The sequence below is a fragment of the Eumetopias jubatus genome, unplaced genomic scaffold (genome assembly GCF_037043125.1).
Source record: "Eumetopias jubatus isolate StellerSeaLion01/CBP00866 unplaced genomic scaffold, mEumJub1_p1.0 scaffold_9, whole genome shotgun sequence".
NCBI classification, from domain to species: Eukaryota; Metazoa; Chordata; class Mammalia; order Carnivora; family Otariidae; genus Eumetopias; species Eumetopias jubatus.
In genome coordinates, this window is record NW_028274815.1 from 116,269,844 (window position 1) to 116,295,970 (window position 26,127).

Sequence of the window (26,127 nt, forward strand, 5' to 3'; positions counted from 1 at the left end):
AACCAGAGACCCAGGTTGTGCCTGTAGTGATGTAGTCAGTAGGGAATGGAGGAGGCAAACCCCAGACCTGGACTGGATAGAGCACAAGAAAAAAGGTGGACACTCCAGGCTAGGCTGGTGACACAGTTCTGCACACCAAGTCAGTTTCTGTGTTTCTCTGGGCTTCCATTTACTTGTGTGCAAAATGGGAAATAATCATTTTTGCTGTTCTCATTATAAATCTGAGATATCGGTGCTTCCTATACCTTAAAAAGACAAGAAACACACATATACACAGACAGAAAAGCTGTCAGTTGCTTGTTTTGTTTTGTTATTTAGGCTACAAACCCACAGGACAAGAACCCTTTGTTTGTACCACGGCTGCCACTGAGGAAATGTCATCCATAATGAGAACACTGGGAACATGTTGCAGCTGCAGCACCTGTGTTTTCCAGACATTGGAAAACAGGCACCAACCAGGCACCATTTTGCCCCTAGGCATGAGGCCAGGGATGCAAAGCCAGAGATCCAGTCCATTAGTGACAAAATCACTTGGCTGCTAGGTCTAGACAACTACATGGAAGTCCAACCCATTGGCTCATTTAGCAAACGTGTATTGAGCACCTACCATGTGCCAGGCATTGTGCCAGGTGCTGTGAATACTATAACCATTGTCCCTTATTAGAGGCTAGAACCATTGTCGGCATATATGGTCTATTCCCTCAGACTCTCAATTGTCACTTCCCTTGTCTCAGATCCCTGGTAAATTATTTATACACCCAAGTCCTCCTTCAGTTTGAGATCCTAAGATTCCTCCACCTTTTCAGAATTCTTCCTCAAACCTTAGGATACTGATAACATGGTTCTGAGCTTCTGCAAAACCCTATCTGAATGACCAGAACTGAAACGCATCCGTGGCTCAGACTTAACGATTCCAGCATTGTGAAGATCGGCCCCTCCCCAAGTTAACACGGCATTATTCATTCATCCTCCCCTCCGCGACCCGTACACACATCTGCTTTCTGTCTCTCGTACAGACACAGGGTGAACTCTGTCCTGGGAAGATTTGTTCTACTTTTGTGGTTATTGATTCAGAATAATTTCTTCCTCTAGGACATGGCCTTAAACTTGTGCCCAAAGTTCTCACAATATAGCCTTGGACAAGTTATTGACTTCTTGATGCTACTACCACTTTCCTGTTTGCAAAGTGAAGAGTAAATCATTCAGTGTTATGATTGCAAACAACAGAAATAATTCTGCCTACCCTAAGCAAAAAATAAAGGCGGGGCAGTAATCTACTGGAGTGACCTGGGAACCTCAAAGAATCAAAGGAAAAGCCATATGACAGGCCTTAGAAAGGACAGTACCTTAAGGGGTGCTAAGAGAGCCAGGTCAAAGAAACCAGCAGACAATGTCTTCAGGACAAGGCCACAGGACAAGTCAGCTCCAACCACTTCAGTTCTTGCATTGGACCACTCATAATTCCAATTCCCAGGAGAGAGGATCTGACTGACCTGAAGTGGTTCCCCAGGAACGTGCGGTCCATTTTGATGAACAGTCCCACAAACCCTATTTGTAATGTAGGAGGGGTAATTCTCCAAGAGAAAAATCAAAGATAAACTTGTTGGGGGGTAAAATCTGCAGCTGGTCACTATGAGAGAGCTGCCCCAGATTCATTCTGAGGATACTTCCATCTCCAGAAATTCTGCAACATAATCTGAAGCAATGGTTTGCTTTGCTTTGCTTTAATTTTAAAGACGTACCCTTCCTCAGTTGAAATCTTAAGGCGGATCCTCATTATATAATACACATTAAAGCAGTTTCAAGTTAGTAAAACATGATAATGATGCACACAAAAATTTGAAATTGGGGTTCGAGATTAACAGTTGCCTCCTATGTCAGCCTCAGCAACCAGTTTGTTTCTGTCTTGTTTTGGCTGCACAGTACTGAGAAAGATCTAACTCACACAGAGAAGTTACTGCAAAAAGGTTTTAACAGCTCCCCCTGTGATCTCTAAACAATCTTCTATTAAAGAGAAAGGGCAAATAATTTATTTCAAAATCTGATCCAGGGGCTCGCCAATGTGTTAGAATTTGGATGCAATAATAAAAGAAGAAACTGCCAGAACAATAATAAAACATGCAAGTCTTTACATCTTCTTAAAGTCTTCAATGTTTTTAAAAGTAGAAATTGAAGCTCATGGTTCTACAGAAGTAATGTTCTTCAAAAACCATGACCTTCAGGGCCTCAAACCCCTTCCTGGATTGTGGACCATAGGCCAACCTAATTGGCAATCTTTGGCTCCTTATTATAAGATCCTTCATCTGCATGAACAACCGCAGATGTAGCATCTCCACCCGCTGTCAGGATGTTAACCCCCAGTCATACCACAGAAACTTTATAGAGGATTCTGACTTCAAGAGCTAATTTCTATGTGTGAAGGGGACAGGATAGGGGAAGAAAATAATTTGATTTTAACTGAATTAGCCAAATTATTTGTAGTAAATTCCAGATTAGCCTGAAATAAACTTGCTCACCTCTTTCTTCTTCCATGAACCAAATACAGTTACAATGGGGGTGGGGTGTGTGTGTTGAAGGGGTTGAAGGTGGGGCAGGAATGTCCTTTGTTTTATTGGTAAAAATCATCAAATGCTTATGTTCACTCCAGAAAGCTTTCCCTTAATGGCTTGCAGAGAGACAGTTCCTGTTGCCAGCTCTTCCAACTGGCTATGGGAGTTGTAGAATCTGGGAGGTGGCACCACCTAATGGTGATGATGGTGATTGATGATGATGATGATGATGATGATGATGGTGGTGGTGGTGGTGGTGGTGGTGATGCTTTCTTATTGCCTGGGGAGCCCAGCAAATAGCTTAAGCTCCTGAAGGTTTCCACACTGTCCAGAACTCCTCTTTAGAATTCCTGGACCCAGTGGCTGTATAAACTGCCAGAACAATAATAAAAGACAACTCCAGAAATACCAATATAATAAAAATGATGATGATAAAAAAATAACTTTTCCAAGTCATCTAATTTGGTGAGATCACATCTGTAAGCCATTGGGTGAGCTGATTCCTCCCCAAATCAAAAAGCAGAGCTTTTTGACTTTGGGGAAAAGTTTTCTCTCTCCCTTTCTCTCTCTCTCTCCCTCCCCCTCTCTTTTTAATAAAAATTCAATCTCAGTCAAATTTATTTTTTTAATTTTTAAAAAATTTTAATTCCAGTATAGTTAACCTACAGTGTTATATTAGTTTCAGGTGTACAATATAGTGATTCAACAATTCTATATATTCCTCAGTGCTCATCAAAATAAGGGTACTCTTAATCCCCATCACCTGTTGCACCCGTTTCCCCCCCGCCACTAACCTCCACTCTGGTAACCACCAGTTTGTTCTCTATAGTCAAGAGGCTGTTTTTTGGGTTGTCTCTTTTTTGTTTTGTTTCTTAAATTCCACATATGAGTGAAGTCATATGGCATTTGTCTCCCTCTGATTTATTTCACTTAGCATTTAACCCTCTAGATCCGTTCATGTTGTTGCAAATGCCAAGATTTTATTCTTTTTTATGGCTTAGTAATATTCTGGTGTGTGTGTGTGTGTGTGTGTGTGTGTGTGTGTGTGTGTACCGTATCTTATCTATTCATTTATTGATGGACACTTGGGCTGCTTCCATAATACGACTATTGTAAATAATGCTGCAATAAAATATAGGGGTGCAATATCCTTTTGAATTGTGTTTTTGTAGTCTTTGGGTAAATACTGTGTAGTGGGATTACTGGATTTATGTGGTAATTCTATTTTGAATATTTTGAGGAACCTCCACAGTGGCTACTGCATCAGTTTGCATCCAACGGTGCACAAGAGTTCCTTTTTCTCCACATTCTTGGCAACACTCGTTTTTTGTGTTTATTTTAGCCATTCTGACAGGTGTGAGGTGATAGCTCATTGTGGTTTTGATTTATATTTCCCTGATGATGAGTGATATTGAGCATCTTTTCATGTGTTTGTTCATGTTTTATGCCCATTTAAAAAATTGGGTTGGTGTTTTTGTTGTTGACCTCTGTAAGTTCTTTATATATTTTGGATACTAACCCTTTATTGGATATGTCATTTGCAAATATCTTCTCCCATTCAGTAGGTTATCTTTTAGTTTTATTGGTTGTTCCCTTTGCTGTGCAGGAGACTTTTATTTTGATGTAGTCCCAATAGTCTATTTTTGCTTTTGTTTCCCTTGCCTCGGGAGACATATCTAGAAAAATGTTGCTACAGCTGATGCCAGAGAAATTACTGCCTATGCTCTCTTCTAGGATTTTGATGGTTTCAGGTCTCACATTTAGGTCTTTCATCCATTTTGAGGTTGTTTTTGTGGTGTGTGTGTGGTGGTGGAAGAAAGTGGTTGTTTCATTCTTTTGCAAGTAGCTGTCCAGTTTTCTCAACGCCTTTGTTGGAGACTTTTTTTTCCATTGCATTTTCTTGCCTCCTTTTTTGAAGAGTGACCATATAATCATGGGTTTATTCCTGGGCTCTTTCTTCTGTTCCACTGATTTATGCATCTGTTTCTGTGCCAACGCCATACTATTTTGATTACTACAGATTTGTAGTATATCTTGAAATCTAGGATTGTGATACCTCCAATTTTGTTCTTTTTCAAGATTGCTTTGGCTATTTGGGGTCTTTTGTAGTTTCATACAAATTTTAGGATTGTTCTAGTTCTCTGAAAAATGCTATTGGTTTTTTGATAGAGATTGCATTAAATCTGTAGATTTCTTGGGTAGTATGGACATTTTAACAACATTTGTTCTTCCAATCCATGAGCATGGAATGCTTTCCATTTGTTTGTGTCATCTTCAGTTTTTTTCATCAATGTTTTATAGTTTTTAGAGTTGTACAGGTCTTTCATCTCCTTGGTTAAGTTTATTCCTAGGCATTTTATACCCTTTGATGCAATTCCAAATGGGGATTTTCTTCATTTCTCTTTCTGCTACTTTATTTTTTCTTCTCTTTTATCTTTTCCCCTCTCATTATTTATCCCAATATCTATCAACATCTGGAATTCTGCATATGTATGCATGTCAGAGGTTGCAAAGGAAAAGTAGAAATGGGGCCTGGTGGGGAGTGACAGAGGTGCTAACCCTGGAGAGCTGGGAAATAAAGTGTTGGGGGGGACTTAATGAGGGGAAGGGGACAGTCAATTCACTGATGAGCCAAAGGCTGACCTTTTGGGATCCCAAAGCAGCCTGTTCTGCCGTCTTAAAATTATCTAGGAATCAGTTGATGTCCATTTGACAGAGCATCCCCCACCCCCCTACCCCTGAAGGCCCAATACCCCAACTAATCTTCAGTAGTTTCACTCAAGCCAGAATCATGGAAACCTGCACTTGCTGACACCTCTGGAGGCCCTGAGACGTACCCCCTCTCCCCAGGATGCCTCTAAGTTTGTTTCCTCACTTTTGCCACAGACCCAGAGCTGCTTCTTACAGCCTGAGACCATGTGCTCTGCAATTATCATAATGTCACACTAACAGTGATAAATGATTGAGCAGCTACTTTGTGCCTGGATGATACCCAAGCTCCCAAATTTACTTCCTGAGGTAGGTATTATAAATAAGGGAACTGGGGCTCAGAAAGGCTAAGTATTATGTGTAGACCTTACACCTCACTGCTGATTCACATCCAGCCCACCTTAAGCCGTAGGCCACTGCAAGCCAGGTATGAGATTCTATCTCCCTGGAGCCAACACTTTATAGCAGATTCAGCCTAAAGGCCTTTTCCCATTTTCTCTGTTATTTTCCTACAACCTGGTGTCATTTCTATCTTCTCCACCTCAGCAAGACCCTTGAAATTGCCAGAGACAGCAACCTAGTTCAAACAGGCTAAAAGAAAAAGGGAACTTTGTTGTTGTTCACATCACTAAAAAGTCCAGAGGGTATTTCTAGTTAGCATAAAGTCTAGATTCAGGTCCTCTGGAATGTGTCACTCTGTCTCCCAAGTCTGTGTTGCTGTCACCCTCAGGTAGGCTTCCCCTAGTTGGGGCAAAGAAGCAGGTCTGAGTTCACATCATTACCAAGCCTGGCAGCCCCACTGAAGAGCGTGCCTTTTCTCCATCTTCAGGACAGGTGGGTCTCTTCCACAGGTGCCATCTGCCGTGCAACCGGCACAGAGGCAAATTGTACAACGATTGCTCTACAGCATAGGCATCACCTGGGAACTTGTTAGAAATGCAAATTGTAGGGCCTGATCCCAGACCTACTGAATCAGAAGCTCTGGGGGTAGGCCCAGCAATCTGTTTTAATAAGCCCACTACGTGGTTCTGATGCACACTAAGGTTAAGAGCCACTGGGTTAGGGAAGAGGCTTTACTGGAGTTACCCTTAAGCCAGCAGTTAGTAGCAAAGGAGACATGCTGAGGCAAGGCCTTCTGTTGGACACACTGTAGGGGTATGTTCCCACCCACCTGTTTCTCTCCCTTTTAATAGGGCAAGTATGAGAACAAGTGTGAGTGCAGGCAGACCGGCCTTAGGTACCAACTGTACTTATGGCAGTTGTCAGAAAAAGCATACTGCCTAAGGGCGCCTGGGTGTTTCAGTCGTTAAGCGTCTGCCTTCAGCTCAGGTCATGATCCCAGGGTCCTGGGATCGAGCCCCACATCGGGCTCCCTGCTCCGCGGGAAGCCTGCTTCTCCCTCTCCCACTCCCCCTGCTTGTGTTCCCTCTCTCACTGTCTCTCTGTCAAATACATAAATAAAATCTTTAAAAAAAATAAAAATAAAAATAAAAAGCATACTGCCTAGCACTTGGGACCTTTGGGACCCCTGTGAGATTGTAACTCCCCCAGCCTGGGAGAGAAAGCGGTAGTCCTGGGGGTGTCTGGGAACAAGCACAGCTCTCCCTGGGTCCAGGCAGCCCATAGTAAGCTCCAGGGGTCGCTGTTGGACAATGTTCTACATTGCACACACCGGATTTCTAGTAAAAGTCCTAAAGCCCTGCAGTTGAGTCTGGACCTACTTGAGCCATGTGCCTGTCCTTGAGCCAGTTTGGAGAGCGGATAGATGAGGAAGGGACTGAAGCTGACTGACAAGGCCTGGATCACATCAGCGCCCCTGGCTGCCTCCATCACTTCAAGCAGGTTTCCTATCCGGGTCCCCTGGGGTAGTCCTGAGTGGGTCTCAGGAATAAGAATCTGGATTCCTGAGGTTCCCTGAAACTTTGGACCACCCCAAAACACAGTGGTGACCCCTGCCTGCTGTCTCTTCTAGTTCCCACTGGTATCAACAGGCCCACATGACCCCTCCAAGCTCATTACTCATGCCCAACACAACTTGAAAAGGATGCCAGCTAGACCCCAGCCTAGTAGGGCCCTGTCAACACACAGATGTGGGCAGAGGGGCCTGGTTGGTATCCAGGAAAGAGCTCCGATCTGGAGGCAAGCTGGACACCTGGATCTGCAGGATGACTCTGAGTGTCACTTAAGCTCTCTGAGCCTCGACTTCTCCATATACAAATGCTGTATTTGTATTGTAGATGCTCTAAGGCCTTTCCTGGTTCTAAGAGCCTATGATTTTTTTCTGAAGTGTTGTCTAATTTTCCAAATATTCTAAATTCTCTGCCCTCAAAACTGCTCCCTCACACCCACTGTGCTTGACACAACACTAAAAACTTGACATGAAACTCTTCATACATGTTACATCATTTGACCCTCAAAACAGCCACCTGAGGTAGATACTCGTGCCTGCCCCAAGTCACATGGTGTTAACAGCAGACCCATGTCTCCTCCTTTCAAAGCCCAGCCCCCTGCTCCACAACCCCCACCCAACCCCCAAATGCCTTAACCTCCTTTCTCCATTACCTGGGGGCGGGGGGGGGGGTGCGGAAACAGCCATGGCCAGGTTAGATACTACAGGACCCTTGGCCAATTCCTTCTCTCCCCATGAAGCTTTGATGGTGGAGCCCAGACATCAGGAGTGGGGATTGGGGACATAGGAGACACATCATCTTTCATTGTAGGTACCTGGTCAGTGTTAGACATGTGACAGATTAGCAGACCTGAGATCAGAGGCAAGGCTGAGACCAGATGTAAAAGGAGGGGGTTGTTTTTATACACAGTGTAGTTTTATTGAGTTTACCTGAGGCCATCCCCATTTCTACATGTAAGTGTACAAACATTTGTGTCTTAGTGAGGATGTTGCTCGAAAGATACTTATACACAGTGTAGGAGAGGGTGTTTCAGAAGAAAGATTCTAAGAACTGGCAGGACATTTCCAAACAGGAAAGAGGAAAAAAAGGCCTGGATAACAGAAACCAGAACTCCTGGGAGACTGGAGGTGGGGGACTGCATGGGATGTCACAGGAGGGAACTCTAGAAAGGTTATTTTCTAGGTCTGGAAGGAGGCGGCCTTGAGGGAAGGGAATGTGCTTACACAAAGGCAGGGGCTTCTTGGAGGGAGCAGCATGACTGCCATGTGAGCCAAAGTGTCTAACCTCTCCGGCTCAGAGGAACAGTGGCCTGCCCCTCTTTTCCACTGAGAGGTCATTGTCCCAAAGACCACCATGGTAGAGTTGCTGAGGTGGGTGCTGTGGGCAGCACTCTCTGGTGGAAGTCTTGCCTTTAGGGGATCTGTATTACAGTTCCAGAGTTACTGATCCAAATGCTGGGCAGTCCTAAACCTGGGCCTGTGGGTATGGATAGGGCTTGGATCGGGGCTCAGAATCCTACCTAGTAACAAAAGCCAGTTCACTCTCATGGCTCCTTTCAGAGCCTGTTTCCTGATCTGCAAAACAGGAATTCAAGTCCCTACAAGGTTATCACAAGGAGTAAGTAAGCACTTCCTTAGCACAATGCCTGATGGACAATTAGGTATGCAAGAAACAGCAGTGGGCATGGTAATGGATCTGTTTGACCACTGGTGTCGCAATCAGTTGAGAAGTGGGTCCTATGTCATTTGTTACTGGTAATCGTTGAAGTACCAAAATTCGTAAAATTATTTACATTACAGTGGAGTCGTGTCATATATGCATACAACGTATTGTATGATCTGGAGTCAGGCTACTTGGCCTCTCTGAACCTCTGTCCTCATTAGTAACATGGGAATAATAATACCACCTCATAGCCGGAGGCTGAGAATACAAACATGAACAAACCACATTTGTGGAACGTTCAGTCAAGTAGGGACATTTCAGGAGCCTGTGCAGCTCAAGGATTAAAACCAGCGATCTCACCTTAGTGTTCAAAGCCTTTCCTTCCTATCCTCCAGGCCACCTTTCGAGCCCTTGACCTCAGGGCTCCCCCCAACTACAGCCAAACAACTCTTTCCTACCCCATCCCCTCAACTCACTCTTGCTTAAGCTGTTCTTCTGCCCGGAATGCCCTCGGCATCAATTCCTCCTGTTAAAGATCATCAGTTCTTTCCAAATCCATTTCAAGCATCACCTCTTCCCTGCTGCCTTTCTCCTCTTACTGCCAGGGACTGAACTCGAAAGCTGGGCAGAGAAAAAGGAATGCCAGCAGATGGCAAAGCTGTTTTTTAAGGGCATTCTCCCTCTAGCTTGAGATCCCAGAAGGCTAGGGTCAGGTCTCAAATATCCCAATAGCCCCATCAGGCCCTCCATCCAGTGAATGACCCTTAGAATAGGCTCCAGTTACCCTTTCCAGGTGGGTTCTTGACTTCCAAGACCAGCACAGAGTTCAACATATGACCATTTCAGCAAATAGGAGGGACCTCAATTTCCTGTAAGTGGCCTCTTATAAACTGTGGGACTTTAGAAAAGACATTTAATCTGAGTCTCCACTCTCGACTATAAAATTAGGGTAACATTATTACTAAGCTTATTGTGAGAATAAAGAAAATCAATTACGAAGCACCTAGCATCCAATAGATGCTCAATAAATAATAGCTCCCCCCCCCCAAAGTAGCACTGGATCAACCCAAAGTATAAAGGGGGAGGAAAAGAAAATATGAATGGAACACACAAAAATATAAGGTAGAGGAAAACATTTGAACATGGATTACAATAAATATAAGTGGGCTAAATTCACCTATTAAATGATAAATTAGGTTAAAAAACAGGCTGTTTACAAGACATACCTCAAGAGACAGAATTCTCTCTTCGCTTTACCCATTCTTCCAAGTCCAAGGATTTGCCTGCAGCCTTAATCACCCCACACTGCCGACAACCCCTTGTCTTCATCAGCACGCAACTATTACTTCTTACTACTCATGCCATATATTGTTGGCTGTGGATTATCTATATAATAAAGGCTCAGAATTCTTTTAGGCACCAAAATTTTTATTTACCCACCTTCCTGCTCTCTTTTAACATTATAAACATTAATTAAACATTATAAACCAAATTAATCTTTTTGATCCAGGGTTGTGATAGGAACCATCATATTACAAAGAGGTGGTAGATCTATGCCTGCTTTTAATGATTCTCTGGCCTCTCTCAACCTCTGGCTGTCACTTCTCTTATCCTTTTTTGGCTGTCCCTTAACGGTATATTCTAACCTCTGTAAAATAGAAATTTAAAGTACTAACTTCATTGTTCTGTGAAACCTCTTAAACAAGAGAATGCCCAGCACTAAGGTGGGCTCTCAGGGGCATCAAACTCCCAAAAGTTCCTCCCTGTTCTTTGACATAGTTCATTCTCATCTGTCATGGGCTGAGGAACCAGTGAACCAGTAAACTAAGAACATGTGTACCAAGTCCATAGGCCAGGTGAGGGCCTAGATGGTAAAGTGCATGCACTTTGTGACCACCATTGCTGACTTCCAACCCAAGTAAGGACTGACTGAGTGAGCAGTTCCAAAACCCCTGAGCTCACGGTTCCCTGTGGGTTATCTCCTGTGTACTTCTATCATGACCAGGGCTTGAGAAGGGGCTTCTCAATTCCTTCTGCCACACTTACAACAGTATGAGGGATGCACCAGAGGCCAAAGACAGAGTGACTAGCTCTGGGGAGTAAGTGGGGGACATTAACAAAACTATCTCAAAGTTGGTGCCATTTGCTCTTGGGGGAAGAGAGGTGGAACCCCAGCAAGGCCAGCAGTTATAAGGCAAACAATAGCCCTGGTTCTCAGTAGCGGTAATGATCAGGCTTGAAGGGGCCATCACGGGACAAGCCCAGGTACTGGGCCTGCTTCTCAGTCAGTTTGGTCAGCTTCACATTCAGCTTACCCAGGTGGGCTTCAGCCACTGCTTCATCCAACTGGAGAGAAACACAGGAAGATCTAGAATCAGTGCCATGCTCTGGGACCCCTTACCTGCATCCAGTTACCAACAGAGACAAGAACTACTCTTGAAGTATCTGTCATACGTGTTGTAACATGTATGTATACATATTACCTCATTCTATCCTCACAGCCAGCCTCAGTGGATGTGGTTTTTGGCTGCCCAGCTGCCCTTCCTCAAGAGGAAGTAGCCCTGGTGAGACCATCAACTACATCTCCTTCCTCATCCTCCACCAACCCAAGCAACCAGCCAAATGCTGCTCTGGAATTTATCTAGGACAGAACATATTTTCTATGACAGAGACAGGGATTCTTCAATTTCTATAACAGGGAGGGAATCTTAAACAGGGAAGGTATCGGTCTCAGCTCGTCAGTGGCAAGTCTATTAGACAAGTGAAGTGAATATAAAGAAGAAAACAGCCAAGACACAGAGGAAGATGAATCCCTAGGTCCACTGTCTGAATTTTAGACTTCTCCTTTATATAGGCAAGAGTTCCCTTTTAGATTAAAATGGTTGTGATCGTTTTAAAATATATCCTTAAATTCTTTGTCCATAAATTCATAATACCCTTTCCTTCAAGCGCCAATTCCTCACTCTCTGAGTGACTCACTTCTAATGAATAGAATAAAGCAGAAAAGATGTTGTGAGACTTGGGAGACTAGGTCCTAAAAGGCCCTTGCAGCTTCCTCCTTTGCTCTCCCGTAGATCACTCACTCTAGGGGAAGGCCAGCTGCCACCTCGTCAGGACACTTAAGCAGCCCCATGGGGACAGACCCATGTGGTGGTCCTCATCAGGATACTTAAGCCCTATGGGGACAGACCCATGCGGTGAGGAACTGAGACCTGCCAACACTGACATGAACTGAATCTTCCAGCCTCAGTCAAGCCTTTAGATGACAACAGCCACTCTCTGGGAGTCATTCCCTGATTTTGGGCCTCAGTTTCCTCTTCCTTTAAATGGAGAGAATGATTTCTGCCCTATGGAGGACGCTGGGAGGACCCCGGAGAGGGTAGAAATGCAAACCCACCGTCTTGGGCAGGAAGTGGACCCCAACAGAATACTTGTCTGGGTGGGTCCACAACTCTATCTGTGCCAGCACTTGGTTGGTGAACGAGTTGCTCATCACAAAGCTGGGATGGCCCATGGCGCAGCCCAGGTTGACCAGCCGGCCCTCAGCCAACAGGATGATCCGGCGCCCATTTTTCAGCCAGTAGCGGTCCACCTGCAAGTGGGCAGAGCAGCAGTGAGGGTCGGCAGGGCACTCTTCCCAATGTCCATCCCTGCCTCATCCTACCCTCTTGTCCAGCAGGCTTTCCTGCCTCCAATGGTGTCTGTGAAGGGACTGGACTGTCCTAGAACAACCCCCAGCACAGGGCCTGGCACTCACAATTAGTTAAGATATTAATATTAAGAATATTAATATTTATGGGCGCCTGGGTGGCTCAGTTGGTTGGGCGACTGCCTTCGGCTCAGGTCATGGTCACGGAGTCCCGGGATTGAGTCCCGCATCGGGCTCCCTGCTCGGCGGGGGGGTCTGCTTCTCCCTCTGACCCTCTTCCCTCTCATGCTCTCTCTCTCTCTCTCTCTCTCAAATAAATAAATAAAAAACTTAAAAAAAAAGAATATTAATATTTATTAAGATATAATATTTATTAATATTTATCGTAGCTCTGAGCTACAGACCTCACGGGTCTGCTGTGAGAATTTAATGGGCTGACACGTGTAAAGCACTTGACACATGGCTTGGCAGATACTAAGTACTTAGTAAGTATTAGCTAATGTTATTATCATTATTATTGCCATGTGCCCTGGGCTAAGAGCATACACAAACTAATTGTGTGTGTGTGTGTGTCTGTGTGTGTATAATTATCACATTTGATTCTACTAACAACCCTATGATTTAAGTACTATTATCCTCATTTCACAGATAGAGAAACTGAAGTTTAAAGGGTTAAGTTGCTGCACTTTGAGCCTGAACATTTTGAAGATAAATCCTATGTTCTCAATCATCATGCTTAGTCAAAGTTGGAGTGGTGCTCAACCTTAGCTGCACAGCAGAATCATCTTGGGAGCTTTAAAAAAAAAAATGGGGATGTCTTGGGCGCCTGGGTGGCTCAGTTGGTTGAGCGGCTGCCTTCGGCTCAGGTCATGATCCTGGAGTCCCGGGATCAAGTCCCGCATCGGGCTCCCTGCTCAGCGGGGGGTCTGCTTCTCCCTCGGACCCTCCCCCCTCTCATGTGCTTTCTCTCTCTCTCTCTCAAATAAATAAATCTTTAAAAAAAAAAAATGGAGATGTCTTGGTGTCACTCTAAGATTCTGATTTAAGTGGCCCTGAAACCAGGCCCTCGTCCTCCCCCATTCCACTGCCCAGGTTGCCAGAGCCTCATCTACCCTCCTTGGTGACCAGCCCACAAACACATCCCCCTCTGTGTTCCATCTGCCCACCTTGCTGGGGCTTCTCACCTGGGGCTTGATGTTCACCTTCTCCACAGCATTTTCGTTCAGCCACTTGACATCAATCTCCACGTCAAAGTGTCCAATGTTACAGACGATGGAGTCATCTTTCATCTGCTCAAAGTGCCTGTTGGGGAGTGCCGACCCATGGAAAACAGTCAGGGACAAAGAGCAGCCCCAAGCCTGCCTTCTTCCTCGCTCCCCATGACCCCCAACCTGGCACCTACCGGCCAAGGATGATGTCAGTACAGCCTGTGGTGGTGACAAATATGTTGCCCTCCTGACAGGCCTCATCCATAGTGGTCACCTCATAGCCTGTGCAGAGACGGTGTCCACGGGTCATCCAGGGTGGCCCTGCCCCTCTGGCCCCAGTGGCTGACAGCCAACCCTTGCCCTATCATACCCTCCATGGCAGCCTGCAGTGCATTGATGGGGTCGATCTCCGTGATGATGACGCGGGCCCCAAAACCCCTCAGGGCCTGGGCACAACCTTTGCCCACGTCGCCATAGCCTGCCACCACTGCCACCTTGCCTGCAATCATCACATCTGTAGCCCTCTTGATGCCATCTATAAGAGACTCCCGGCAGCCATACAGGTTGTCGAACTTGCTCTGAAAGAAGAGGGGGCAAAAGGGTGACGGGGGCAGGCAAGGCCCTGGGGCCTCAGACCTACTCTCAGCCTCTTGGCCCTAGGGGGTCTTGGGCTGATCACTTCTCGTGACTGCTCCCCACCAGCTAATGTGCTCATATGCCCCTTGTTCGGATCAGCCCAAGACGGTCTCCCTAGCCTTTCTATGCCAGTCTAGAAGGCCTCCTAAGGATCAACTGCTAAGAGAGATTGCCTAGAATCTGCTTCACTTTAAAGCTCTTGCTGCCCAGCTCTAAAACTCATGGTATAGTTCTTCCCTCTTTAATGCACTTATTACCCTCAGTCACTTATTACCCCTTTATCCCCCCTCAAATGAGGGCTTCAAGTCCCTAGCCTACAGCCTGCCCAGGGGCCTTTCTTCAGAGGCCTACTCCTGAGCTGCACTGGGAATGAACAGCTGAACATGACACTGCCCCACAGACTCACCTTGGTGACAGAGTCATTGACGTTCATGGCAGGCACCTTCAGCTTCCCGTTGGCCATCATCTTGTATAGGTTGTGGACCCCCGTTGTGGTCTCTTCAGAAATGCCTCGGATGCCTGGACCAGAGAGGAGGGAATGAGGCTAAGGCCAGGAAGGGATAACGGCAGTGCCTCCGGGATGAGACCCCCAAGAGCCTCAAAGAGCCCCCACCTCAACTCACCCAAATTCCTCATCTCTGCCCCCAAAAGCTACTTTTCTTTCTGGGTTCCCATCTCTGACCGATACCAGCCACCCAATCCTCCAGGCCAGCATGCAAGACGAGTCACCACCATCACCAGGCCTAAGGACTGTCTCCCAGTAATCCCTAGGCGCTCCATTCCTACTGCCACCGCCCTAGTCCCTGCCACCATCGTCTCTTGCCTGGTCTCCCAGCCACGACCCATCTTCTACACAGAAGCCAGCAGCCATTTCTAATGTGTATATTTTCAGATAAATCTTTTTAATACCACCCAATTACGTCTCTTTGCTCTTAGGATCAAGCCAAACTCCTCTCTTGGCCTGTTAAGTCCTTACACATCTGCCCTTAATTAAAGCTCCAGCCACCCCCTGCAATTCTCCCCAGTAAAGAACTGCCAAGTTGGCTTCCGTTGAGTTTCCTGAATAGTCCATCCTTTCCTGCCTCAGGGCCTTTGTACTCACTACCCCCTCTACATTCCTTCCCACCCTGATTTAACAAAGCTGACTCCTTCCCAGCTGTTCCCAGCCCTGGCCTTATGCTTGCCCTCAAACCAGACCTGAGCCAGGCCTCCCCTCACTGCCTCAGCCCCACACCATCAGAAATCAGGAAGACAGGCCCCAGCGTGTCTGCAGGAACCTGCCAGCCTCCCATTTTCCAGAGAATGGGCTGCTCTAGGCAGTGGAGTTCTGCCAGGCCTGCTGCTTTCACATGGGCAAGCAGGCCCCATCTAGACTCCCCACACCCTGCCCACCCACCTACTCTACCCCACCTACCTGACAGGAGCTGTGGGTACTTGGTGTGCACGAGGTTGGTGAGGTCGCCTCCGTCATCCAGAATCATGTTGAGGGGCCCGTCCTTGAAGTACAGTGTCTGCTCAATGCACCACAGGTACTCCTCGTCCGTTTCACCCTTCCAGGCGTACACTGGAGGTTGAGCGGCACAGTACATCAGGGCCTGGCCTTCCCCACTGATGCCTGCTCCAGGGAACCACCCGAACACAGCCAATTCGATCTCCAACCAAATTCCCAGCCCCAGCCACCTCCAGCCCCTCTGAGGACTCAGGCGGTGAAAAGAACAGAACTTGGAACCAGATAGGTCTGAGTGCAAATCCTAGCTCTACATTCACCAGCTGTGTGACTTTGAGCAAATCACTTTACCTCTGTGAGGCTCAATTTCTTCATCTCTTAATAGTACTGATTAAGTGAGATGGAAGCCAAGGACAGCCCCCCAGATATAAGTATCTGGAAATAATTCTATCCTTCCCTCTCCCCTTCTGTCTGAGCCCCAAGGCCTGGGACATCAACCAGTGACTGGGGCTCCCACCCACAATGCCTGCTGCTGGAATGAAGGTGCTACAGGATCAGTGAGCCACACTTAGGTCGGCCCATGAGCCAAGATCCAAGATTCATTCTGCACTGGAAGGATTTGAGGGCCCAGCAGTCTCTGTGGGGGGGTTGTCCTGGGCTAAATCTGGTCAAAAAATTACCAATAGCAGCTACTATGCATGGAGCACTTTCTCTGTGCCAGACATTAGTCCAACTACCTCAGGCTCCATCTCATCTTTCCTCACAGTAACACTCTCAGGCAGGCATGACCATCATTATCATTCACAGATGCCCTGAGAAGGGCTAAAAGGTGCCCAGGTCACTCAGCATGGGCATTCCAGAACAGGCACCATTATCCAGGACTCCTAACTGCCAGGCCAGACTGGGTCACTGACGTTGGGCTCCCATGAATCTCCTGTGAGCACACGAAACTGGCCAAACAGGCCCAGCTGCCCCCTCCCCCAAACTACAGCAGACAGTGGTCTTGAAAACAAGGTCTTTCCCAGAAAAGGGTCACGGAGCCAAATAAGGCTAAGGAGTGGGGGACCTGCCAGTCCAGGCTCTGGAAGGTTCCTCCCCCACCCAAACCTATGGCTGGTTAGAGGGAATTGTCAATGTCCTAATTAATCACCACCAGAGCTAACCACTTCCCTCCCCAAGTCCCAGCAGACGTGTGCCTGTTTCTCTAGCAGCTTGTGATAAAGTATTTCCTCAGCCCCCTAGACCACCAGACCCTAGGCAACAGACCTCTGAGGCTCTTTTTCTGCTCGGTATCCCTCCCTGATTCTTTTGGAAATAGACCTACATCTTCCTTTAAGGAACTTCTTCTCCTCAACATCATGTGGTTCCCAATCATAAGATCCCACCCTCCCTGGATACATGATTGGAGATGGGCCAGTAAGTGCATTTCATAGGATTTTAGATGACAGTGGGACAAGACAACTCTTTCCTTAAATTACTAGACTAGAATTCTGCAACCATGACTCCTCTCCCCCACCATGGGAAAACCTGTCGCAGTGGGGGTCAGTGAAGCAAACAGGGAGAAGCAGAGCCCCAGCATGCATTCCCACATCCCTCGGCAGCAAACAGGACTCACCTGGAATGCCAGCCTTGGCAATGGCGGCAGCTGCATGGTCCTGGGTAGAGAAGATGTTGCAGCTGGACCACTGCACCTAGAACGGCCAACAAGACAGGGCTGCTGGTCACAGACAGCTCATCTACTGGACGGCGATCAAGCAAAGCCCTGCATCAGGGGGGAAGAGGCCCAACAGGTTCTTCAACCATAGGCTGGGGACAACTGGTGAGTGGACGGGAGCCAGAGCATTAACGAAACCCAATTTAGGTTTTAAAACATCACCTGGTGCTGTGTGTGGAGGGCAAAGGGCTCCACAAGGAAGCAAGGAGACAAGTGAAGAAGCTGCTGTAAGAGTTCAGACCAGAAATGCAATGGTAGCAATGGAGGTGATGATGGGTCTATTCTGAAGGTTTAGATGACAGAATTTGCTGTGGGATTAGTTGTTGGGGTGAAAGAGAAAAAGGAGTCGGGGATGAACTGAGAGAACCTGGAAGGCTGATGTTTCCATTTACGTACAGGAGGAAGATTGCAGGGGGGGGGGGCAGGAAATCATGAGTTTGGACATGTTGAGGTTGAGATGTCTATAAGATCTCTAAGTGGAGATGACTGACACATCGGCTGCCAGATACATAAGTCTGGAGTTGCAGGGAGAAGTCCAGGCTACATATATATATACACATATATTTGGGAGTCATACAGACAGTATCTAAAGCCATAAAATCAGACCACTGAGTATGAATGTTGAAAAGAAACAAGAGGTCCAAGGACTGAGTGTTGGTATACTCTGTTAGTTGGTTTTGGCTGCTCTTCCCTGCCCCGTCTTGGGAAACCGTCTTACTCCAAAACTCTCAGAGAGCTTAGAAGAGCTGCCAGCCATTGGTACTTATAACCCAGGCTGAAACAAGGAGAGCACACCATCCTTCTGGCACCGTGACTGCTCCATGGTGGGCATGTGACCCTGGGAGGGCCAATGAGAGGTAGTCCTTAGACGCCTCAGTGGGATATCACTGTTGAGTTTTTCCTACCCAGAGCTCCTCAGTCAGGAGGATGTGAACTGAAGGAACTCAAACTATCTTCCCAATCAGGGCGAAAATATGCCTAAGAATAGTTACCACAAAGGGTGGTGACACTGTGACAAGCTTGGAGCCCCTGCTGGGCCCCAGGGGCACCACATTGGACTTATCCACCCCCCACAGGAAATGCTGAGGGCCTCACCTCTGCGCCCAGGGCCACGAGGGTCTCAATGAGGACAGCTGTCTCCACAGTCATGTGTAGGCAGCCAGCGATGCGGGCACCCTTCAGTGGCTTAGAGGCCGAGTACATCTCCCTCATGCGCATCAGGCCCGGCATCTCATTCTCCGCGATGTCCAGGGCCTTGCGTCCCCAGGAGGCCAGGCTGATGTCGGCTGCAGGGCCATGACGGATGGGAGTTCCATGAGCTGCCTCCTCCCAACCACAAAACACCACCATTCTCACTCATCCACTTGTGGACACAAAACACTAAAGTGAGCAATCTGGTCTCCGCACTCTCACTCACTCAACAAGGACTTATGGAGCCAGGCCAGTCAAAGACAGACATGGTCCCTGCCTAACCCCAGCTTACAGCCTTGTGGGAGAACACATGTAAACAAAGAATCGCACAGGTATGTGAAAATTACAAGTAAGTGCCCCTTGAAAAACAGCTATCAGCCTATAACATACCTCCCACTACCCTTTTTTTTTTTTTTAAAGATTTTATTTATTTATTTGAGAGAGGAGAATGAGAGAGCGAGAGAGAGCATGAGAGGGGGTAAGGTCAGAGGGAGAAGCAGACTCCCTGATGAGCAGGGAGCCCTGAGCTGAAGGTAGTCACCCAAGTGAGCCACCCAGGTGCCTCCCACTACCCTTTCTGATGTCACCTACCAACCCCCTCATTCCCTAAAGATTTTGGCTCCTGGCGCTCCATCTTCTAAGTCATCATTCTTCATGACTTCATCACTCATAAATGATATACAACACATTGGACTCAACACAGTTGCTTGATCTTCTTGACCATATGAAAATGCTCCTTCAGGCACCTGGGTGGCTCAGTCGTTAAGCGTCTGCCTTCGGCTCAGGTCATGATCTCAGGGTCCTGGGATCAAGTCCCGCGTCGGGCTCCCTGCTCGGCGGGGAGTCTGCTTCTCTCTCTCCCACTCCCCCCTCGTGTGCTCTCTCTCTCTCAAATAAATAAAATCTTAAAAAAAAAAAAAAAGAAAAGAAAATGCTGCTTCCCCACTACGAATGTTTCTTTCCACTCGGAGTAAACTCACCTGTGTAACTAATGCTCTTGGCCTCTCTCTGCCCTAGGGGAAGCCAGCGTGACTGGTCTGATTGGTAAACTTGGGAGGAATAAAGGGCATGCTCAGTTCAGCTCTCCCTTCTGCAAGCAAGCAGTAACCAGCCAGCCTGCAGGGAGCAAGTTCTTCCACATGAGGACCTACCTAAGCTCACCTTGCCTGTACCTGGAGGGTAACTGCTGAATTTGGCAGTTTGTTAGCAGGATCATCGGGCTTCAAGAGTCATCTATAAAGCCTCTGGCTTTGATGTTATCAGTAATGAGAGTTATATTTTGGCTTCTGACACCCCAAATGTCTCAAATTTGTCCAAATTCTCAGACAGGAAAGAAGAATACTATAATAAGCTCTCTCACCATCTCAATACTCTTCTCTCTAATAATCTCACCCTCGCTCTCTCCCAGGCCACCCCAGCCCACTCCCTAGGTCAGTGGTTACAAACTTCCCTGGTAAGTCATCAGGCAATACTTGTAACATACCCCTGGAAAAAAAGATTCAATAGTTCCAGGATGAGGGGACTCCTGGTGATTTTTATCTTTAGGGAAATTTAGATCCTGCCAATCACCCAAAGAGGTGGTGGGTGGGAGGGAAAGGACCGTAGAGAATTTAATAGTAACAAATAATGAAACTAAGTCCGCTTCCTACCGCGTATCTAAACAATTTCAGAGAAGAAAATAGTCCTCCCTCATGGGAGGGACGACTCCCACAGTGCCTCAATATGCACCCCCTCCCCTTTCACCCTCCCACCCCACCCCCACCCATCTACCTTGGCAGGCCATCACCAATTCTGACCCCTCTTTGGAAATCTTGATTTCAAAACCAACTCTGGCCATGTCCCATCTTTCCAATCCTCTCCCTCTGGAGCCCCAGCTCCAATAACGGCAAAGCTGATCAGGTGAACCTCTAATGCATTAATCCTACCGATTTCCACAGTCCCTCACCACACCACCTTCTATTCTCAACTTCTTCCACAGTTTAAGATTCCCCTGTTCCCTCTGAGAACTCCTTGGCAAAATTCCCACCCTAGTTAAACCCAACCCTCCACTGCACCCAAGCCAGTGAGCCCAGCAGCAGGAAAATCACAACCATATGATGGTTGCACAGCTCAATACATTTGCTACAAATCATTGAATTGTACCTTTAAACGGGTGAATTTTATGGTATGTCAATTATACCTCTATAAAGTTGTTTTAAAAAAATGCATTATGTGGGGGCGTCTGGGTGGCTCAGTCCGTTAAGCTTTCGACTCTTGATTTCGGCTCAGGTCATGATCTCAGGGTTGTGAGATTGAGCCCTGCGTTGGGCTCCATGCTCAGCGTGGAGTCTGCTTAAGACTCTCTCTCCCCCTCTGCCTCCACCTTGTACTATCTTGTGTGCGCACACACTCTCTCTTAAAAAAAAAAAAAGAAAGAAAGAAAAATTTACTCTTTTCCTACTCTGTCCAAACCCCTAACACCTCTCCTCATCAACTAATGACCTCACTTCACAATTCATTGAGAAGAATTCAGAACTATGCCATATTTCCTTTGTGCAATCTACTAGTCCTCCTCTGTCGCAATAGATCAAGCATTCTTTTTATGAGAGAACAGTCTCGGGCGCCTGGGTTGCTCAGTTGGTTAAGCAACTGCCTTTGGCTCAGGTCATGATCCCGGAGTCCGGGGATCGAGTCCCGCATCGGGCTCCCTGCTCAGCGAGGAGCCTGCTTCTCCCTCTGGCCCTCCCCCCTCTCATGTACTCTCTCTCTTTCTCGCTCTCTCAAATAAATAAATAAATCTTAAAAAAAAAATAGTAAGAGAACAGTCTCTGCTGGATGGGGCTTGACCCCCTGTCCTCTCACCTTGCAGAACTTCACTGCTCCGCTGAATCTGTTCTCAAGGTCTCCCAAGACTGGCCTGATCCTACATCTATTGGCCAATTATCTATGTTCATGTTTCTCCCTGAAGCACTGCTCCCACTAATGATGTCCTCCTGAGGCTTATGCCCATCGTCCTGTGGTTTTCTTCCCACCCTCCTGCCTCCTCTTCCTATAACTGACTCTAATGTTTGGAAGCCTTCGGGGCTCCATCATCTCCCTCTTCTCTCTTACCAGATGAGCTCATCACATTACAGCTTTAAATACCTCCCCTACAGCAACAACTCCTATGTTATTTCCAGCCCAAACTTCTCCCCGGGATTTAGGACTCCTATAATCCAATTTACCTACTCAGCATCTCTACTTGGATACCCACCCAGCTGGATCTATTAAGTGTCACATTTGAGCCCTTGGGACTCCTCCTCCCTCTCAAACTTTTACTTCCCCAATCTTCCCATTTTAGGAAATGAAACCACCATTTGACCAGCCACCCCAGCCAAAATCTTAAGATTTCTTGATTCCTCTTTTCTTTTCCCCTTTCACTGCCTCCCCCTTTTCCAGCCCATCAGCAACATTCCAAATAGGCCCTCAACCCTGACCAGCTGATCTCGCCACAGTATGACAAGCCCCCATTCTAGCTCAGGCACTGATGAGACCTTGACTTAACTTTTCTGGGCTTCAGTTTCATGGGGGCAACTGGCTACTTGATAAGCTACTATTTCCACACAATCTTTTTTTTTTTTTTTTGAAGATTTTATTTATTTGAGAGAGCACAAGCCGGGAGAGGGGCAGAGGGCAAGGGAGAAGCAGACTCCCAGTGAGCAGGAGCCCAACTCGGGGGTCCATCCCAGGACCCTGAGATTGTAACCTGAGCCCAAGGCAGCCACCTAACCCACTTAGCCACCCAGGTGCCCTATTTCCACAGAATCTTTACAAGTACTTCCTACTAGTGCCTCAGTTTCTTCCTCTGTATAATAGGATAAAGTCCACTTCCAAAGACTATTTTGTAAACCTCGCAAATCACCAAATATACTGCAAGTGCTCCAAAAATACTGATGCCTTTCTCTAGGTTTAACGGTGTCTTGAATTTACTTTAAAAACTGCTAGCAGCCTGAACAGGTTCGTGCCGAAAGTTCATTAGGTTTGCTCCAAGTGTGTTCACTTATATACAGTGGTGAAAAGGTGTGCTTAGAGGCCTTCAAGGCCTACGTTCATATCCCGCCCCAACACCTCCCAGCTGTAAGATCTTGAGCAAGCTACCTTCATTCCTGTTTCTCTGCATACTCATCATCAAAGGAGAAAGTAATAGTCCCTTCCCTAAAAAACCGTGAGAATAAAATGAATTGATGTAGAATAAAGATCAAAGGTGGTGCCCATCCCACAGTAAACGCCCATGAAACATCAACTGCCAGTTTATCAACTTCAATCCACAGGACAGCAAGGATTTTTCTAAGCACTCCAAATTTTCTTCGAGATTCTCTGCACGACTGTCCCTGCTGACCGGGAGAGTGACCCCAGAGGCTGCGTAACGAGCCCAAAGTCCCTTGTGGGTGGACTAGGGCCGGCCTCTGGCTCGCTCTCCAGGCCTCTCCTCCGCACACGCCTTAGGAACTCCAGTGCCCTCGCCTTCCCTACAGGAAGCCCAGACAGGGGTAGGCACTTGTTCGGGTTCACCCAGCTGGCCAAGGGGCCGGTCCAAGCCCAGACGGCAGGATCTTGGCCTCCTGGAGTAGGTCCCTGCAGGTGCCAACAGTCCCAGGCCGCGGCCAGGTGCGCGCTCTCCGCCTGGCCCAGCCTCCTCCCGGCGCTACACGCCGCCACTTGGCGGCTCCGCAGCCCGCGCCCCTGCACTGGACCTCGCGCGGCACGCCGGGACTTGTAGTCCACGGCCGCCTCCGACGACGGGCTCGCTGCGACACAAGAACTCCAACCCCCAGGCGGCCTCGCAGGGCCAACATCAGCCGAGCCAAAGATTCAAGGGGACCATGAGCGCCCCGCGAGGGCCCCGCGGCCGCCTCCCAGGCAAATCCCCGGCGGGCGCGGAGCCGACCCAGCTAGCTGCACTCCTGGAACTCACCGACTTTGTAGGGCAGTTTGTCCGACATGCTGGTAGAGTTTCCGCACAGAGTGATGGACACGGACGAAGGGAGCTGGCACTGGGGCTAGGGACTAGCGCAGGAAGGGCGGCGCTGGGCAGGGATCTGCAGTAGGCGCCGGCGCCTTTAAATATCTTCCTCTATCTTGCATATTCATGAGTCCCGCTAGCGCTGAGTGGTCCGGGGAGGGGCCCAACGCAAGGTGGGAGGGCGCAGGGGCTGGAACAGACTTCGAATCCTGCTGAGAAAAAAAACCCGATTTTGTCCGCGGTGGGTCTGGAAGAGAGCTCCGGGAGAGGCCTGAGAGCAAACCTGAGGCTCCTTTTCTTTCGTTCGTTCAGCCAGGAAATCCATAGTCAAAACCTAGTGAAACTGCTATTCTAACCAGCTCACCTCCCTGAGCCGCAATTTCCCCATTAGTAAAATGGACCGAATGATACCTACCAAACGGATTATACGTAAAGTTGCAATATCTCAGGTACCCAGCACATCCCAGATAATTCCACCTTCCCCTCCAGGTAACTACTATTCTGAGTTTAGGTAAATGTGCATGCATTATACTACTTTTACTACATATGTGTGCATTGTTAAACGTTTCATAGAATTCTTTCTGTATTTAAGACCTTTATATAAATGGTACCATACTGTACTTAGCCTTCTGCAACTTGCTTTTTTCTGTCAATATTACATTTGTACGAGTCACGCATATAGCTAAACATGTACTTATTTTTACTTTTGCTGGTGGACAGCATTTCATGTATATGTTCCATGATTATCTGTTCTATTTGCTGATGTCCAGGTTATATACAGTCTATCGCTAATGCATACATGGAGCAATGGACATTTCTGTACTTGTCTCTTAGTGCACATGTGTGGGTGTCTCTGGGGCAGAAATGTACCCGGGGGCGGAGTTTCTGAGCTGACATATTTGTAACTTTCCTAGATACTGCCAAATTGCTTTCCAAGGTAGTTTTACCATTTACCACCACCACCACCCCCACCCCCGTATTATCTGAGAGGGTCTGTTTTTCCATATCCCTGTGACCACTTGTCAGTCTAGCAAATTTCTGTTGCTGCCCTGGATGTGATGGATGTGAAAATGTATCTCCTTGTATTTTTAACTGGCCACCTGAAGACCCTTTAACATCTCTCAAAGAACCCTGCCCCCCCCACCCAACCGCCCAGCTGCTGTCCATTTTCTTCCTCCCCTTCTCAAACGTTTTCAGAGTTGTCCCTTTCCGGATCTGCACTTCTCACCTCCCACTCCGTTCTCAGCTATGTGGCCTCTACCCCCAGGTCTTGGCTGAAATTTTTGCAGCCAAGGTCATCAGGAAACCTGGCTGAATCCAACAGATATGCCTCGGCCTGCATTCCCACCCCCCTGCAGCACACAATAGACCTTGGCTTTCTCTTTCCTGTCTCTCCTCTCAGTATTTATTCCTGTTCACTCAGTTCCTTCTCTGACCTTAGCAGCTTCCTCTTTCTCTAGTGCCTTTAGATGTACCTTTTTCCTCTTGCTCTGCTCCTTCCTGTGCCATTTCACCCACACTTATGGCTGTTGTGACCATTTGTGTCAAGTTGCCCATGTGTCGGTGGATTAAAACAGAGCCCTATGCCAGAAGCCACCTGTTTCCCTTCTCAATCACTGTCCGTGGATTAAAACAGTGCCTTATGCCAGAAGCCACCTGTTTCCCTTCTCAATCACGTGCCCTTTCTCTCCACCCCATGAGTTATTGCTACAGTGAATTTTGCCTTAATCATTCCTGACATATTTGTAACTTTCCTAGATATTGCCAAATTGCTTTCCAAGGTAGTTTTACCATTTACGCACCCCCCAGTATTATCTGAGAGGGCCTGTTTTTCCATATCCCTGTGACCACTTGTCAGTCTAGCAAATTTCTGTTGCTGCCCTGATGGATGTGAAAATGTGTCTCCTTGTATTTTTAACTGGCCACCTGAAGACTCTTTAACATCTCTCTTTTTTCTTTTTTTTTTCTTTGCTTTTCTTAATGGGGCTTACTACCTATGTGACTATCCCTAAACAGCACATTTAGTTTTGACTGCTTTTTGCCTTTGTATAAATGAAATCATACTGTATATGTTCTTCTGCAACTTGCTTTTCTCTCAACATTGTTTTTGAGTCATTTGTGTAGATGGTGTAGCTATGGTTCATTTATTTTCTGTATAATTCATTGTATGAATATACCACAATTTACTAATTCATTAAATCGTTGATGGGCCCTGAGTTGTTCCAGTTTTTTCTACTACAAATAATTTGCTCTAACATTCTTCAGGTATGCTCATGTCCAACTTAGGTAATATGAAACTGTTTCCCAAAGTGGTTGCATCAGTCTGTACCCCCACCAACTCTGGATAAAAATTATTGTTCTGTCCCCTTAACAGCACATCCTGTTATCAATTTTTATTTTTTGCCAACCCGGCAAGTATGAAATGATCTCTCATTGTGGTTTTAATTTGGATGTCTGTGACTACTAATGAG

At 47.0% G+C, this 26,127-nt stretch overlaps 1 protein-coding gene across 1 annotated transcript; it reads right to left on the reverse strand.

The window, feature by feature from the left end:
* Positions 1-10,422: 10,422 nt before the first annotated feature.
* On the reverse strand, positions 10,423-23,741 carry AHCY (adenosylhomocysteinase). The gene is made up of 10 exons (XM_028118775.2): positions 23,609-23,741; positions 18,580-18,770; positions 17,386-17,461; positions 15,738-15,887; positions 14,730-14,842; positions 14,058-14,265; positions 13,882-13,969; positions 13,664-13,781; positions 12,228-12,422; positions 10,423-11,176 (listed from the first exon to the last, which is right to left on the reverse strand). Exons 1-10 carry the CDS (start codon positions 23,634-23,636, stop codon positions 11,045-11,047), a joined length of 1,299 nt encoding a protein of 432 aa, XP_027974576.1. The 5' UTR covers positions 23,637-23,741; the 3' UTR covers positions 10,423-11,044.
* Between the last annotated feature and the right edge of the window lie 2,386 nt (positions 23,742-26,127).